We start from the raw sequence: 18,310 nt of genomic DNA on the forward strand, positions 1-18,310 counted from the left end.
TGAAATTATAGAATAAATAATTATAAATTATCTTTTTAACCTAATAAGACATGTTTATATCTCAGCTTTTTCTAAAAGCTGCACAAAATTCCATTGTATGGATATGACATAACTGATCAACATTCAAATTACATTTTACTTGGTTAGTATTATTTGGTGGTTCAGCAAGTTGATCCTTTGTGGAATTGCATTGGGCAAACTGGCTTTCAGTGAATTGATACAAGAAGTATGTTGGATGTAGGAGCCATTTACCAAAGTATAGCATATATATTTCTCAAAGAATGCTACATCTAACTTTTCAAGTAGTATTCACAGCAAGTTCTCTAAGCTATGTTCACAAAGAGATAGCTGCTGATAAGCATATCTAAAATTTATCATTCTAACCAAGCTCCTTTACATCTTTGTATTAGCTTTCTTATTAGTCACATGGTGGCCACAAAATTTGCTGTACCAATCAAATGGATTGATGTGAAGATCAAATATATTTAGAAAAATTAAAAGTCAAGTGTTATATAAAATGTGTGGCTAGTTTAAATGGTTTCCTTAAAAACTAAAAAGGTTAATTAAAAATATGATGTTTAAAAATGTTTAATGTTTATTTCAATCATCCTTAATGTGCAAAGGTTTTTTAGGAAAACCATACAGTTTGTTTAAAGATTTATATTGACAATATATCCTATTAATCACATTTTTGTTTCAATCATCCTTAATGAGTAAAACATTTCAGATATACTATATACAATATGATGGGTTTTTTATCTTTTTATATTTTTATCTATAGATGGACACAATATCTTTATTTTATTTATCTTTATGTGAAGCTGAGAATCGAACCCAGTGCCTCACACATGCTAGGCAAACACTCTACCACTGAGCCACAATCCCAGCCCCTATATTATGATATTTTAACCTATTTTTTTTCATGAGGGGAAATATGCTCTTTATAAAAGATTCAAATGGTACAGAAAAGCACAGTCATGCATCACTTAATAATGGGGATAAGTTGTAAGAAATGCACAATAAGTCATTTCATCACAGTGCAGGCCTCTAAGTATGCTTCTGTGAACCAAGATGGTATAGCCTACCATGCACCTAGGCTATATGGTATTGTCTATTGCATCTATGTTTTAAACCTATACAGAAGGTTACTTTACTAAACACTTTAGGGAACTATAACAAGATGGTAAGTATCTGTATATGTAAACATAGAGTAATACAGTAAAAATACAGTACAAAGAATTAAAATAAAATAGTATATATGTATAGGGGGCTTACCATGAATGAACCTTGCAGGACTGGAAGTTATTCTCAGTGTCACTGACTGGGGAGTGAATATGAAGGTCTAGAACATTACTGTATACTACCATAGACTTCACTTAAGTTACACTAAATTTATTTTTAAGTGTTTTTTCTTCTTTCAGTAATAAATTAACCTTAGCTTACTTTAACTATTTCACTTTACAAACTTTTTTAACTTCTTGACTCTTTTGATGACACTTAGTTTAAAACACAAACACAGCTGTACAAAAATAACTTTTATATATTCTAATTCTATAAGACTTTCTATTTTTTTCTCTTTTAAAAAATACTTTTTAGTGGGAGTTCATAACCCTTTTGAATCAAACTGTGAAATATGATATATCAAGAAAGATGTAATGTTTTGAACGACCAACAATAATAAAAAATTAAAAAAAAATACTTTTTAAACATTTTTGTTAAAAATCTAAGGAGAAAACATTCAGATTAGCCTAGGCACATCTTGTCACATAGGAATGTCCTCAGGAACAACAACATGCATGGAGTTTTCACCCTCCATGATACCCTCCATGATAATAATGCCTTCTTCTGGAATACCTCCTGAAGATCTTCTTGAGAAGGCTTCACACTATTCAGACAGGTATCTATGGTGGTTTCCTTGGTTTGCTTTTTTAATCACAGATTTACTTAGAAGCAGATAATGTACCATTGACTGAAATATTGTTATGCACTGCTGACTGTACTGAAGTAAATGTTCCTCTTCCAGAAATCATTATTGTTTCTTATGCACCCTCTAGGTATTTTCTATTTAAACATACACAAAACTCATATACTTCGTTTTTTAAATATAGCTGGGCATGGTAACACACAACTGTGATCCCAGCAACTCAGAAACAAGGAGGATCACAAGTTTGAGGCCAGCCTCAGCAAAGTGGGCCTCAAACAACTTAGCAAAACCCTGTCTAAAAATAAAAAGGGCTAGGGATGCAGCTCAGTGGTACACTGCCCTGGGTTCAATTCCTCCATACCAAAAAAGAAAAGAAAAACAAAAATAAAAAACAAAAGATACAATATACATTGACATTTGCTTTAAAAAAAAACACATAATAGACATCTTTCCATATCAGAACATAAAGATATCAGTATGGTATTTTAGAAAGGAAATTCTTTTTTTTTTTTTGGCGGTGGGGGGGACTGGGGATTGAACACAGGGGCCCTTGACCACTGAGCCACATCCTCAGCCCTCTTTTGTATTTTATTTAGAGACAGGGTCTCAATGAATTGCTTGTGCCTCATTTTTTTTTTTTGAGGCTAGCTTTGAACTTGCGATCCTCCTATCTTAGCCTCCTAAGCCGCTGGGATTACAGACATGTGCCAAAACACCCACCTAGTAAGGAAATTCTATAGAAATCCATAAACATACCTGTTTTGGATGCACCACCTACAGAATTCATTCTTCACTCCATCGGAAATGTTGACCTTGACTGTCAATATCTTCAAATTCTCTCCACGATTAATTGCCAAAATCTGAGCACAAATGTATATGGTAAAAATTGATAATCCACAAAATATATATATAATTGATAAATTTAATCATTTGAAATTCATGACTAATTGAAACCAATTAGGCAGTTATTTAGCCAAGAGCTATTATCAATTATTTATTTTTTAATTTACCAAGAATGTATTCAAATAATAACTTGCTTATACTTTTGAGGGTTTTTGGGTTTTTTATTTTTTAATTGATTTTTTAAAAATAAATGACAGCGGAATGCATTACAATTCTTTTTTTTTATTGGTTGTTCACAACATTACAAAGCTCTTGACATATCATATTTCATACATTAGATTGAAGTGGGTTATGAACTCCCAATTTTTACCCCAAATGCAGATTGCAGAATCACGTCGGTTACACATCCACAATTTTACATATACAGCACTATTTTTCATTTCTGGTTGTATATAAAGTATGTTCACACCAATTCTGTCTTCATACATGTACTTTGGATAATGATGTCCACCACATTCTACCATCCTTGCTAACACCCTGCCCCCTCCTTTCCCCTCCCACCTCTCTGCTCCATCTAGAGTTTGTCTATTCCTCCCATGATCCCCCTCCCTACCCCACTATGCATCAGCCTCCTTATATCAGAGAAAACATTTGGCATTTGGTTTTTGGGGATTGGCTAACTTCACTTAGCATTATCTTCTTCAACTCCATCCATTTACCTGCAAATGCCATTATTTTATTCTCTTTTATTGCTGAGTAATATTCCATTGTGTATATATGACACATTTTTTTATCCATTCATCTACTGAAAGGCCATCTAGGTTGGTTCCACAGTTTAGCTATTGTGAATTGTGCTGCTATAAACACTGATGTGGCTGTGTCCCTGTAGTATGCTGTTTTTAAGTCCTTTGAGTATAGATTGAGGAGAGGGATAGCTGGGCCAAATAGTGTTCCATTCTCAGTTTTCCAAGGAATCTCCATACTGCTTTCCATATTGGCTGCCCCAATTTACAGTCCCAGCAGCAGTGTGTGAGTGTACCTTTTTCCCCACATCCTCGCCAACACTTATTGTTGTTTGTCTTCATTTAGCTGCCATTTTGACTGGAGTGAGATGATATCTTAGAGTAGTTTTGATTTGCATTTTTCTAATTCCTAGAGATGATGAACATTTTTTCATATATTTGTTGATTGATTGTACATCCTCTTCTGTGACATATCTGTGCAGGTCCTTGGCCCACTTATTGATTGGGTTGTTTTTTTGGTGCTTAGCTTTTTGAGTTCTTTATATACCCTAGAGATTAGTGCTCTATCTGGTGTGTGAGGGGTAAAAATTTGCTTGAGATGCTTATACCTTTCCCAAGCAACTTATTTCCCTTATCAAGTAAACTATAACACACTCTTTGAAAGAAAATACAGTACATTGTATTTTGGTACAATGTATTTTGGTACTCCTTTTCAGATCCTACTGAAATTTTCTGACCATCTGGAGTTGATATATTTTTTATAACTGTGAAAGATCATTTGTGCTAAGATAAATACAAAATGCATAATCCTAAGAGGAATCGTTAATAGTTACTAATTGCTATCATTTACTAGCACTAATTGTAAGGCCCGTCTAAGCACTCTGAATACATTATCTTAAGTATTCCTTAAGTCATCAATGATGTATTATCTTCAATTGATAATCATTTTTCTGAGACTAACTTTCCCAAATCACAAAGCTAGCAAATAGCAAAGTAGAAATTTAAATTCATACCCTGTTCTTAATATTATGTTGAAAGAACTACCTTTAAAAACACTCCTTAGAAAAGTGCAAACAAACGCTAAAATATGCAGAAGAAAGGAAATAAGAGAGTAGAAATTAAGAATTAAAAAAAAAAAAAAGACAGAAAATTCAACAGAACCAAAAGATGGGTCTTTCAAAATATCAACAAATTTTTGTTTTGAAATTTTATTTTAGTTGTAAATGGACACAATGACTTTATTTATTTTTTTATGTGGTGCTGAGGATGGAACCCAGTGCCTCATACATGCTAGGTGGAGCGCTCAACCTCTGAGCCACAACTCCAGCCCAATATCAACAAAACTGACAGATCTTTTGCTAATCAAAAGAAAATAACGAACACTCAAATTACCCAAAGTAAAAGAGAGGCCATTACTATAGATCATAGAAATAAGATATCCTAACAAAATATTATGAACAACTATATGCCAAATTAGATAACTTAGATAAAATGAAAAAAAGTCCTAAAAAGACCCAACTTACCAAAAGCAAATCAAAAGAAAGAGAAAATGTGAATAGATCTAAAAGTAAAAATATTGAATTGGTAATTCTAAAATTTCCCATAATGAAATGTCCAGGCTTAGGTGGCTCCACCATAGAACTCTGCCATTTTAAGAAGAAATAATACCAATTCTTCATAAAATTTTCCAAATATATAAGAGAAGAAAAACTTCCCAATTCTCTTCAAGGCCTGTATTATACTGATACAAAACCAAGCAAGACGTCACAAGAAAATTACAGACCAATATCTCTTATGAATATAGATGTAAAAATCCTCAGCAAAATAACAGCAATCCAAATCCAGAAATATATAAACAGGATTACACACCAAGACAGAGTATAATTAATTCCAGGAATGTCCAGCGGTTTATCATCTGGAAATCAATTAATATAATATATTATATCAATTCAATAAAAAATAAAAAATCATCTGGTCATCTCAATAGATTCAAAAACATTTGACAAAATCTAGCAGTTCTTCATGTTAAAAACACTAAAAAATTAGTAACAGAAGGAAAGTTCTTTAATGTAAGAAATAATAGAATGAAACTGAAAGTAAGTAGTGGGATAAAGCAGAATTATTGTAGATGTCAGCAATGAACAGGAAATAGGTAGTAAAAAAAAAAAAAAAAAAAAAAAAGGCAAAGGAAGTGGGATCAGTGAAAGCAGCAGCAAAAAAAGAACAGAAATGGAAGATCCCAGGAGAGAATGTGAAGGCCAAGTGACAAATTCATATAATAAAAAAGACTTCACTAAGGACCAATGAAAAGTTGCAACCAGAGTAATTAATTTAGTAGACAGGCCTAACAGCTCCCTCCACAACACATGGAGAAATTATAGGGAATGCTGTTTCTTTACCACAGATTTCCATCATTTTCATAGGTTTCTGTATTCCAAGGTACTACATCTTCGGACATTTACGTAGAGGCTGAAAAATAGGGTTCAGAGCTGGGGACACAGGGGCCTCAGCACTGAAGGGTTTAGAAAGCTATCTTTGTGACATCATCCCTCTTGCATTCAAAATAATCTAAAAAGTTCTTAAAACATAGGACTGTTTTTCAAAACTGACATTCCCCAAAGGGTTTACTTTCTCAGGCCTGAGTTCTTTACATCTAGAAGATTGTGTCAACCACAAACTTAAATTTAGTTACAAACTAACCCAGAATGACACATGGATTAAACATACTATTTAAAATGTGTTTTACAGGCGGGTGGACCAATGGTACAGAATAGAGGACACAGTAACCAATCCACAAAACTACAACTATCTTATATTTGATAAAGGGGCTAAAAGCATGCAATGGAGGAAGGATAGCATCTTCAACAAATGGTGCTGGGAAAACTGGAAATCCATTTGCACCAAAATGAATCTGAATCCCTATCTCTCGCCGTGCACAAAAGTTAACTCAAAATGGATCAAGGAGCTTGATATTAAATCAGAGACACGGCATCTGATAGAAGAAAAAGTTGGTTATGATCTACACGCTGTGGGATCGGGCTCCAAATTCCTCAATAGGACACCCATAGCGCTAGAGTTAACAAATAGAATCAACAAATGGGACTTACTCAAACTAAAAAGTTTTTTCTCAGCAAAAGAAACAATAAGAGAGATAAACAGGGAGCCTACATCCTGGGAACAAATCTTTACTCCACACACTTCAGATAGAGCCCTAATAACCAGAATATACAAAGAACTCAAAAAATTAGACAATAAGATAACAAATAACCCAATCAATAAATGGGCCAAGGACCTGAACAGACACTTCTCAGAGGAGGACATACAATCAATCAACAAGTACATGAAAAAATGCTCACCATCGCTAGCAGTCAGAGAAATGCAAATCAAAACTACCCTAAGATACCATCTCACTCCAGTAAGTCTGGCAGCCATTAGGAAGTCAAACAACAATAAGTGCTGGAGAGGATGCGGGGAAAAGGGCACTCTTGTTCATTGCTGGTGGGACTGCAAATTGGTGCAGCCAATTTGGAAAGCAGTATGGAGATTTCTCGGAAAGCTGGGAATGGAACCACCATTTGACCCAGCTATTCCCCTTCTCGGTCTATTCCCTAAAGCCCTAACAAGAGCATGCTACAGGGACACTGCTACATCGATGTTCATAGCAGCTCAATTCACGATAGCAAGACTGTGGAACCAGCCTAGATGCCCTTCAATAGATGAATGGATAAAAAAAATGTGGCATTTATATACAATGGAGTATTATTCTGCATTAAAAAATGACAAAATCATAGAATTTGGAGGGAAATGGATGGCATTAGAGCAGATTATGCTAAGTGAAGCTAGTCAATCTTTAAAAAACAAATACCAAATGACTCCTTTGATATAAGGGGAGTTAACAAGGACAGGGTAGGGACGAAGAGCTTGAGAAGAATATTTACATTAAACAGGGATGAGAGGTGGGAGGGAAAGGGAGTGAGAAGGGAAAGTGCATGGAAATGGAAGGCGATCCTCAGGGTTATACAAAATGTCATATAAGAGGAAAGGAGGGGTAAGACAAGATAATACAAATGGAAGAAATGATTTACAGTAAAAGGGGTAGAGAGAGAAAAGGGGAGGGGGGAGGGGAGGGAAGGGGAGGGGAGGGGGGATAGTAGAGAATAGGACAGACAGCAGAATACATCAGACACTAGAAAGGCAATATGTCAATCAATGGAAGGGTAACTGATGTGATACAGCAATTTGTATACGGGGTAAAAGGGGGAGTTCATAATCCACTTGAATCAAACCGTGTAATATGATGTATTAAGAACTATGTAATGTTATGAACGACCAATAAAAAAAAAAATAAAAATAAAAAAAAATAAATAAAATAAAATGTGTTTTAAATGCTGAGACCAACAAAATATTTTCAAGCAGATATTAGAAAGGATGGTTTCAGAAAAATAAAACTGCATGTTTTCCAAAGTTGTATTAAAATTTTAAAAAGCAAAGAAGGGACAAAATATGATATCGTCATTTCCGTAAAAGGAAATTAAGTATGCTTAGTTACTAATACTATTAGAAATTATTTCTTCATTATGCTATATCTGTTGACAAAACCTGGCAAGTAAAATATCAAAGTGTTAACATTTTTTCAAATTACTAAAAGTATATACACTTCGCCCAATATGATACAATGTATAAAAACCAAAATTGACAACTTTAAAGTATACATAGTGAAACTTTCTTCAAGGGCACGGGCCATGTCACCTTGATTCTCCAATTAAGATCCAAAATATAATAAGTATACAAAAAATATCTTTGGGATAATTAAAAATTTTCATATCATGTTACAACAAGATCAAAATATTCTGTGTCTGTGCTATCATAAGTTTTTCGAAAAATTCTATTTTTAGTATGGAAATTAAATGTTGTATAAATGGTAAAGCATTCTACTACTTTCCATCATCCCCTTTTTACCACAGTAAAATGCAGACAGTAAGAGAAATAAATTTTTTAATTATTTATTGAAGACTTCAGGTTTGTAGAAGAGTGACAATCTCCTGATTCTAAATCTCCCCTCATCCTCCTAGAAGAACCACAAAATCAATAAAGAGAATTAATAAAGCAACAGAGGACATCTTCAGCTGAGATTTTTATCTAAGACAGATTTCTTCAAAACGATATTCAAGGAAAAGCAACAACAGTATAATGTATTCAAGAAACTTAAAAAAAAAAAAAAGAAAAAAAGAAACTTAAGGAAAGAAAGTGCAAAAAAATGTTTAAATGTGCCAGAAGTAAGAATACTGTACATATATACCCTTCTTGAACCATATACTAGGGTAGTGGTCAGCAAACTATGGTTCATGAGCCTGTTAAATATATAGAGTGGCACTGGTTTGGACAGAGCTTCTGCACTAGGCCCAACAGTCCAAGTCAAAATGGAGTCACTTATGCAAGTTCCAAGTCATCCAGCAAGTTTGTTTATAGGATCTTCCAAGAAATCAGGAGAGTGAGAAATACAGTAAGAGTCAATCCCCAACATGACAGTTTTAGCCTGCATAATAGCTCCAACCTTTATAAAGAAAGTAACTTTGAAAAAACCAATCTGCTTTTTTGTATTATTTCTGCTTTCCCCAGACCAGATTTTTTTCTATAAAGCCAAACTCTTCTACTCAGCTCATCAGAATAGTCATTGTATTTTATATGAGGCCTTGTCCCATTCTAGAATCCCAAATAAAATGCAATTAAGATTTTGTTATAATTTTGTCTTCTGACAGGATTAAGCCTATCTGACATCTATTTTTGTAAATAAAACTGCTAAAACACATTTATGATCACTCACTTACGTATCGTCAGTGACTATTTTCATACAACATGGTAGTTGTATATTTTCAAAAAAAAAAATTATCTAACAAGCCTAAAATATTTACCCTCTGTACCTTTACAGGAATGGTCTACCAGTTTCATACTAGATTAGAGAATAAGCTTCATTCATCCAAATGACCAGGAAGCTGTGGCAACAGGACTAAGGACAGGTATTTTGAATAATTGTGGGGCTAAGATTAAAGCAAGAGTGGGATCATTTTTCATTAAGAGAGTCCAATGTAGATAAACTTCCTATTTTCGTGTTGCCCTATCTTACTTGACCACTGGCCAGGAAGAAACCAGCACTGCAGATGCTGGACACCCCCTTACTAATTTTTCACAAACATATCCAGTATACTAGTTTGTAGAAATGTGTAAACAAGGCCTCTGGCCTTGAGCTGGGGCTTCACAGAGATGTCTACATTTCTAAGAGAAGAGAAGATACCAATTTGGCTCCATGGTAACAGCTGGCAGGCGGAGGAAAGAAAGGGAAGAAGAAGCTCTCACCTTCTCAGGTGTTGTCCTTGAAGGGTTAACTTGCCCAAAATAGTGAAGGAAAAAGCTGCTTTTATGTGAACTTCAACAGACTGTGAACTTCTGAGCCCCTCCCCTTACATGCTGGGTATAAAACTCTGAAACTACCTGAACTCGGGGTTCAGGGGATTGATTTATTTCAGCAAAAGCTGTGGCCTCTGAACCAGGCTTCAGCTAAATAAAATTGTTTCCTGCTATCCTCGGTGCCTTGTCTCATCTGTCCCTATAACACTCCCCTCCCCTCACTCCCCTTTGCTCAATTCAAAATTCCTCCATTTTTCCCTTGTCCTCACCTCCCACCCCATTAAGGATCAGCATCCACATATTAGAGAAAACATTTGATCTTTGGTTTTTTGGAATTGGCTTATTTCACTTAGCATGATATTCTCCAACTCCATCTATTTACCTTCAAATGCCATAATTTTATTCTTCTTTAAGGCTGAGTAATATTCCATTGTATCTACGCACCACAGTTTCTTTATCCATTCATCTATTGAAAGACATCTAAGTTGGTTCCACAGTTTAGCTATTGCGAATTCAGCTGCTGTTGTGAATTGAGCTGCTATAAACATTGATGTAGCTGCGTCACTGAAGTAGGCTGTTTTGGCTATAGAACAAGGAGTGGGATAGCTGGATCATATGGTGGTTCCATTCCAAGTTTTTTAAGGAATCTCCATACTACTTTCCAGAGTGGTTGCACCCATTTGCAGACTCAACAACAATGTATGAGTGTACCTTTTCCCCCACATCCTCACCAACACTTACTGATGCTAGTATTCTTGATTATTGCCATTCTGACTGGAATGAAATAAAATCTTAAAAGAGTAGTTCTGATTTACATTTCTATAATTACTAGAGATGTTGAATAATTTTTCATATATTTGTTGATCAATTATATATCTTTTTCACTTCCTTAGCCCATTTATTGATTGTGTTATTTGGGGTTTTTTTGGTGTTAAGTTTTTGAAGCTCTTTATATATCCTGGAGATTAGTGATCTATCTGATGCCTATTTGGTAAAGATTTTCTCCCATTCTGTTGGCTCTCTCTTCATGTTACTGATTGTTTCCTTTGCTGAGAAGAGCCTTTTTAGTTTGAATCCATCCCATTTATTGACTTTGATATTATTTCTTGTGCTTTAGGAGTCCGTTAAGGAAGTCAGATCCCCAAGCCTACCTGATGAAGATTTGGGTCTGCTTTTTCTTCTATTAGGTGCAGGGTCTCTGGTCTAATCCCTAGGTTCTTAATCCACAATGAGTTGAGTTTTGTGCATGGTGAAAGATAGGGGTTTAATTTCATTTTGCTGCATATGAATTTCCAGTTTCCCCAGCACCAATTATGGAAGAGGCTATCTTTTCTCCAATGTATGGTTTTTTTTTTTTGGGGGGGGGGGTTGGTGCCTTTGTCTAATATGAGATAACTGTATTTATGTGGGTTTGTCTCTGTGTCTTCTATTCTGTACCATTGGTCTACATGTCTGTTTTGTTGCCAATACCGTGCCAATTTTATTACTATAGTTCTGTAGAATATGTTAAAGTCTGGTATTGTGGTACCTCCTGCTTCATTCTTCCTGCTAAGGATTGCTTTGGCTATTCTGGGTCTCTTATTTTTCCAAATGAATTTCATGATTGCTTTTTTCTATTTCTATGAGGAATGTTGTTGGGATTTTAATTGGAATTGCATTAAATCTGTATAACACTTTTGGTAACATGACATTTTGACAATATTTTTTTAATATTTTATTTTTTAGTTATCAGCGGACACAACATCTTTGTTTGTATGTGGTGCTGAGGATCGAACCCGGGCCGCACGCATGCCAGGCGAGCGCGCTACCACTTGAGCCACATCCCCAGCCCACATTTTGACAATATTAATTCTGCCTATCTAAGAACAAGGGAGATGCTTCCATCTTCTAAGGTGATCTTTAATTCCTTTCTTTGGTGTTCTGTATTTCATTGAAGAGGTCTTTCACCTCTTTTGTTAGGTTGATTCCCAAGTTTTTTGTTTGTTTTTTGTGGCTATTGTGAAAGGGGTAGTTTTCCTAATTTCTCTCCCAGAGGATTCATCACTGATGTATAGAAATGCATTTGATTTATGAGTGTTGATTTTATATCCTACTACTTTACTGAATTCATTTATTAGTTCCAGAAGTTTTCTGGTGATATTTTTTGGATTCCCTAAATATAGAATCCTATAGTTGGCAAAGAGTGATAGTTTAATTCTTCTTTTCCTATTGGTATCCCTTTAATTTCTTTCTTCTAATTGCTCTGACTAGAGTTTCAAGGACTATGTTGAATAGAAGTGGTGAAAGAGTACAACCCTGTCTTGTTTCAGTTTTTAAAGGAAAAGCTTTCAATTTTTCTCCATTTAGAGTGATGTTGGCCTTGGACATAATAGCATAGATAGCTTTTAAAATGTTCAGGTATGTTACTACTATTTCTAGTTTTTCTAGTGTTTTCAACATGTAGGGGTGCTATATTTTGTTAAATGCTTTTTCTGCAGCTATTGAGATGATCATATGATTCTGACCTTTAAGTCTATCAATGTGATGAATTACATTTATTGATTTCCATATATTGAACCAATCTTGCATTCTTGGAATGAACCCCATTTGATCATTGTGCATTCTTTTTAATATGTTTTTGTATGCAATTTGCCATAATTTTATTGAAGAATTTGGCATCTATGTTCATCAGGGATATTGGTCTGAATTTTTCCTTCTTTGATGGGTCTGCTTTTGGTATCAGGTTGATACTAGCCTCATAGAAAGAATTGGGAAGAATTCCTTCTTTTTATATTTCATGGAATAATTTGAGGAGTATTGGTATTAATTCTTCTTTGGAAGTCTTGTAGAACTCACGTGAGAATCCCTCTGGTCTTGGGCTTTTCTTCGTTGGCAGGGTTTTGATGGCACCTTCTATTTCATTGCTTGAAATTGACCTATTTAAATTGTGCATATCCTCCTGATTCAGTTTGGGAAGATCATGTCTAGAAATTTGTTGATGTCTTCAAGATTTTCTATTTTACTGGAGTACAATTTTTCATAAAAGTTTGTAATTATCTTCTGTATTTCAATAGTATCTGTTGTGATATTTCCTTTTTCATCATGAATTTTAGTAATTTGAGTTTTCTCTCTCCTTTTCTTTAGGGTGGTTAAGTGTTTGTCAATTTCATTTATTTTTTTCAAAGAATCAGCTTCTCGTTTTATCTATTTTTTCAGTTGTTTCTTTTGTTTCAATTTCATTTGATGTTAGTCCTGATTCTAATTACTTTCTGTCTTCTACTTTTGGTGTTGGTTTATTCTTCTTTTTCTAGGGCTTTGAGATGTAATGTTAGGTCATTTATTTTCTTTTTAAGATTTTTTAAATATGTACACAATATCTTTATATTTATTTTTAGGTGATGATGAGGATTGAACCCAGTGCCTCACATGTGTGAGGCAAGCTCTCTGCTGCTGAGCTATAAGCCCAGCCCCAGGTCATTTATTTTCAACAGCAAATTTGAGCAAGCAGAAAACAAGTCATCAAAGTTGAAGACAGGACAATTGAAATTACACAATTTGAGATGAGAACAAAAAAGGAATAAAAAAAACTAATAGAGTCCCTGTGGGATACTACCAAGCACCACATATAATGGGAGTTCCACAAGAGGGGAGAAAGAGGCCAAAAGATTATTTGAAGAAATAATGACCAGGAGTTTATCAATTTTGACTTTTTAAAAAAAATTACTCTACGCATCTAAGAATCACAATGAACTACAAATAGAATAAACTCAGAGACTCCCAAGGCACGTTATCATCAAAATTTCAAAGACAAAGGCAAAGAATCTTGAAAGAAGAGTGAGAAAGAAGTAACTTGGCACACTAAGATTAGCAGCTGACTGCTCATCAAAATTTATGAAGTGTCCAGGCATGGTGGCACATGCCTATAACCCCAATGGTTTGGGAGGCTGAGGCAGAAGGATTTAGTTCAAAGCCAGCCTCAGCAACTTAGGGAGTCCCTAAGCAATTTAGCAAGACCCTGTCTCAAAATAAAAAATTAAAAGGGGAGTAGGGCTAGGGAATGTGGCTCGGTGGCCACTGAGCACCCGTGGGTTCAATGCCTGCTACAATAAAAAGAAAAATCATGGAAGGCATACCACAAGACAGTGAATGACATATCCAAAGTTACAAAAGACTGCCAATTAGGAATTCTATACTCAGAAAAATCATTCTTCAGAAATAATGAAAAAGTTTAATGGGTAGAGTTTCAGTTTTGCAAGATGAAGAGGTTCTGAGACAGGTTGTAGAAACATTACTCATTCTTAAAATGATGAAGATCATACATTTTATATTATGTGTATTTTACTGCAGTTATGTAAAAGTTAATTAAAAGGAGAACTTAAAGATTTCCCAGATAAACAAAAACTACAAAAGTCTGTCATTAGTAGATCTGCCCTACATAAAATATAGTGGGGGTCAGTGTTTGCAGTTTAGGATTGGAATGAAAAGACAGTAGACAGTAACTCAAAGCCAAATGAAGAAATAAAGAACATGGTTAAGGTAACTATACAGGTAAATATAAAAGCCAGTACTACCGTATTTTTTATTTATAACTCCTCTTGTTTCTCCTATATTATTTAAAAACCAATGTTTTTTAAATTCTACAATATACGCATGCATTCCCTAAATGACTATATTTTTTAAAAAATTAGTAAAATGGAAAATGAAATCAGAAGACTGAGTAACAATTACTATGGTTCATGCAACCAAATGAGATCTATCACACTTTATTCTAAACCAGACACCTCTGATTTGTATTTCATGTGGAAAAGAAACCCAAGCAAACGGGGAATCAGAGTCTAACATGAAAGATCACCAGGCAGAAAGCAAGAGACCTAAGTTGTTATACTGTTGGTTCTGCTAAAAATTCCCAGTGTCACTAACTTCTCTAGGTCTTTAGTTTCCCATTTGTGAAATTAGGAAAATATAATATTTTATAAGAAATGTGTATGAAGAAAAAAGAAACCAGATGACATAAAATTCTTTAAATTCTTAGGTAAGTAAAGCAGCAGGCAAGTATAGAGCACTATCATTACTATTGGCATCAGAACATACAAGTAGTTCCTTACTCACCTGATGATGCTGGATGTTTCTTATGTTACATGAAAAGTTCTGGTAGAGCTGAAACTTATCAACGTCTTTCTCATTTACCTTTTTTGAGGACACTTTTGCCAGAGATGACTGGATACAAATGTATCTATTTTGGCACCTGATCAGATACACAAATGTTCAAAAAATTAATATTTTATTTACTTATTTAAGTACTGGGATTGAACCCAGGGTGCTATACCACTAAATTACATTGCTGGCCATTTTTATTATTTATTTTGAGACAGTCTTGTTAAGTTGCTGGGGCTGGCCTCAAACTTGTGATCCTCCTGCCTCAGCCTCCCAAGTTGCCAGAATTATAAGCATGTATCCAACTAATAAGTACCTCAGTAGAACAAAAATAAGTTATATGGAAATAAGGATAGCAAAAAAAATAAGCCATTATCAAGTGCAATGTGTTTAATGATGCCCAATTATGAAAACAATAGTATTATTAACCCATCATAAGGACATTTTGCCTACCATGCTAACATATATCCTACAGAACTATTTATGTGTCAACCCAATATGCCTAAATGAGTTCAAATACCATTTATAGTTACGCAAGAGACCAAAACTATCATAGGAATCAGACTAATAACTGTAGTCTAAATATCATCCTTCTCTAACCACTGAATTAGGCAGTCACAGTCAATTAAAAGCTAAAAAAAAAAAAGAAACAAACAAACAAAAGGATGTACCAGTATAGCTTCCTATAATAATTTATAAAATTGAGACAAATTTCAGTTGCATAATTACTCACACACCCAAAAAAATTAATCTAATCACTTTTCCTACTTCAACCCATTCCTGCTAGGACCACTGAGAACACAGAAAAGTTCTCTTCCTTGAATTAACAAAACCCCTGATGCAACAGCAATCAACTGGTTCATCCCCTTTCCTCTTTCTGCAAAGTCATAGAGCTGGAGGTATGGAAGGACACACAGCAAAAGCAAATCTCTGGCAGAAACCTACCATTTCTTTTGATAGATAGCAGAAAAAGAACAACAGGGTACATAAAAATAAGGTTTTATGGGCTGGGTTTGTAGCTCAGTGGTGGAGCACTTGCCTAGCATATGTGAGGCACTGGGTTCAATACTCAGCACCACATATAAATAAATAAGATAACTTTGACAACTAAAAAACATTATGTAAAAAAAAAATTTTAAATAAACAAATACAGATGCATCAACAACTAAACAAAAAAATTAACTTCAGTTTTAAAGTAATGCCTTTTTAAGGCATACTCATACATTGCTGGTGGGACTGCAAATTGGGACAGCCAATATGGAAAGCAGTATGGAGATTCCTTGGAAAACTAGAAATGAAACCACCATTTGACCCAGCTATTCCTCTCCTTGGTCTATATCCAAATGACTTAAAAACAGCATACTATAGGGACACGGCCACATAGCAGCACAATTCACAATAGCTAAACTATGGAACCAACCTACATGCCCTTCAGTAGATGAATGGATTAAAAAAATGTAGTATAAACACAGATAGAATATTAGTAATAAAAGAGAATAAAATCATGGCATTTGTAGGTAAATAGACGGAGTTGGAGAATGAAATCGTGGCATTTGCAGGTAAATGGATGGAGTTGGAGAAGATAATGCTAAGTGAAATTAGCCAATCCCAAGAAACCAAATGCCAAATGTTTTCTCTGATATAAGTAGGCTGATGCATACTGGGGTAGGGAGGGGGAACATGGGAGGAATAGACGAACTCTAAATAGGGCAAGGGAGTAGGAGGGAAAGGGAGGGGGCATGGAGTTAGAAATCGATGGAGGGATGAGATGGACATCATTATCCAAAATACATGAATGAAGACACGAATGGTGTTAATATACTTTGTATACAACCAGAGATATGAAAAAATGTGCTCTATATATGTAATATGAACTGCAATGCATTCTGCTGTCATACATAACAAATTAGAATAAAAAAATTTAAAAAAAAATCGGAGTTGCCAGATATGTCTTCTTTTCATACAACTATTGATATATTTTTAAATGAAATAAATTAGCATCTTACATCTAAAAAATTTCCATGAAGCAAAGACTTGAGAACAATTATCTAGCCAATTCAGTTAGGAGAAATACATATATTTTCCCTTTATGTCTAAAGTCAGAGTTGTTTGGATTAAATCTAAACTGTTTAGGGTTGCATTATCTACCCATTATTCTATTTTTGTGTTATAATCCAAACACACTTAAGCTGATGCATTAAAGCTATAGAAATATTTTCATAAACATAAAAAGATGTTCATACAATCCTGTTAATTTTTTAAAGGTTTAATTTTCATGCAATACAATCTATCCTAGTATATTAGTGAATATGCATAGAAAAGTATATTGTGAGTAAGCACTCTTAGAAATCTGCAACAGTAGTAAGAATGGTAACTGAGTGTGTAGCTAAAAATTATTTTTGCTTATCTGTACTGTTGACTTTTTAAATTGTTAAAATTAGAAAAGCAAAAGTGGTCATTTATAAAATCTAAAAGTAACATAGAACTATAAAAAAAAAGTATATGTTCCTTTTTACTGACAGCTACCCCACATGATATCCTACCTCTTGGAAACCTCTCTCTTCTCAGGAGTGAACATTTTTATGTGCTTTATAAATATTTTCTATGTCTCTTGTATAAAAATACAGGAATTTGTTTATATTATAGGATTATGCTTGAATTTCTATTTTAATTTATCATATACATTATTCCATATTTGTAAAATTCTATTTACTAGGTAAACTTTTATACTTTATGCAATTGGTATGTATTTCTATCGTAGGAAGAAAATAAACTTTATTTTAAAAAAAAATTTAAAAAGTAATGCCTTTTTTAAAATGAGGCATAAAATCCATGAGCCCAAATAGGTCTAGCAAAGAGTTTTAATCTCATAAATGCAGATTGTGATGCAATGGATGGATAAGCTGCTCCCCCCAGAAGCCAAAATTCATTTTAAGGTCAGTGCTTTTATCCATATCTCATATCACACATTCTGAAGATAACGTAATTGCCAATAAACTCCATAAATTAACTATTATAAAATTAAACATGTACATCACAATTAACATGTTTAAGAAAGCAATGCTACCAACTCTAAATAAGCATAAATCTCTAGTAGATGTTATGTAAATGCAGTGGTTTCTAAACTGTGTTCATCAGAGCCCTCCATTGAGGTGCCGGGGTTTAATAGGATGAGTAGATAGAGTTCCAGGCTCCCTGACCATAATTCAATTAAAACATCTTTTCTTTTATCTGTTCTATATATTAAGGTTCTGTTGTTTGA

The 18,310-nt window shown here is 34.2% G+C and overlaps 1 protein-coding gene across 1 annotated transcript in view; it reads right to left on the minus strand.

Annotated features, from left to right (window-relative positions):
- Positions 1–18,310, minus strand: part of Srbd1 (S1 RNA binding domain 1) — a 210,755-nt gene that overhangs the window by 159,456 nt on the left and 32,989 nt on the right. The window contains exons 9-10 of the mRNA XM_026385739.2: positions 15,004–15,139; positions 2,681–2,784 (exon numbers count right to left, since the gene is read on the minus strand). Of these exons, the coding sequence (XP_026241524.2) occupies positions 2,681–2,784; positions 15,004–15,139 (240 nt within the window). The remainder of the gene's footprint in view (positions 1–2,680; positions 2,785–15,003; positions 15,140–18,310) is intronic.

This window comes from Urocitellus parryii, chromosome 12 (genome assembly GCF_045843805.1).
Source record: "Urocitellus parryii isolate mUroPar1 chromosome 12, mUroPar1.hap1, whole genome shotgun sequence".
Classification (NCBI taxonomy): Eukaryota; Metazoa; Chordata; class Mammalia; order Rodentia; family Sciuridae; genus Urocitellus; species Urocitellus parryii.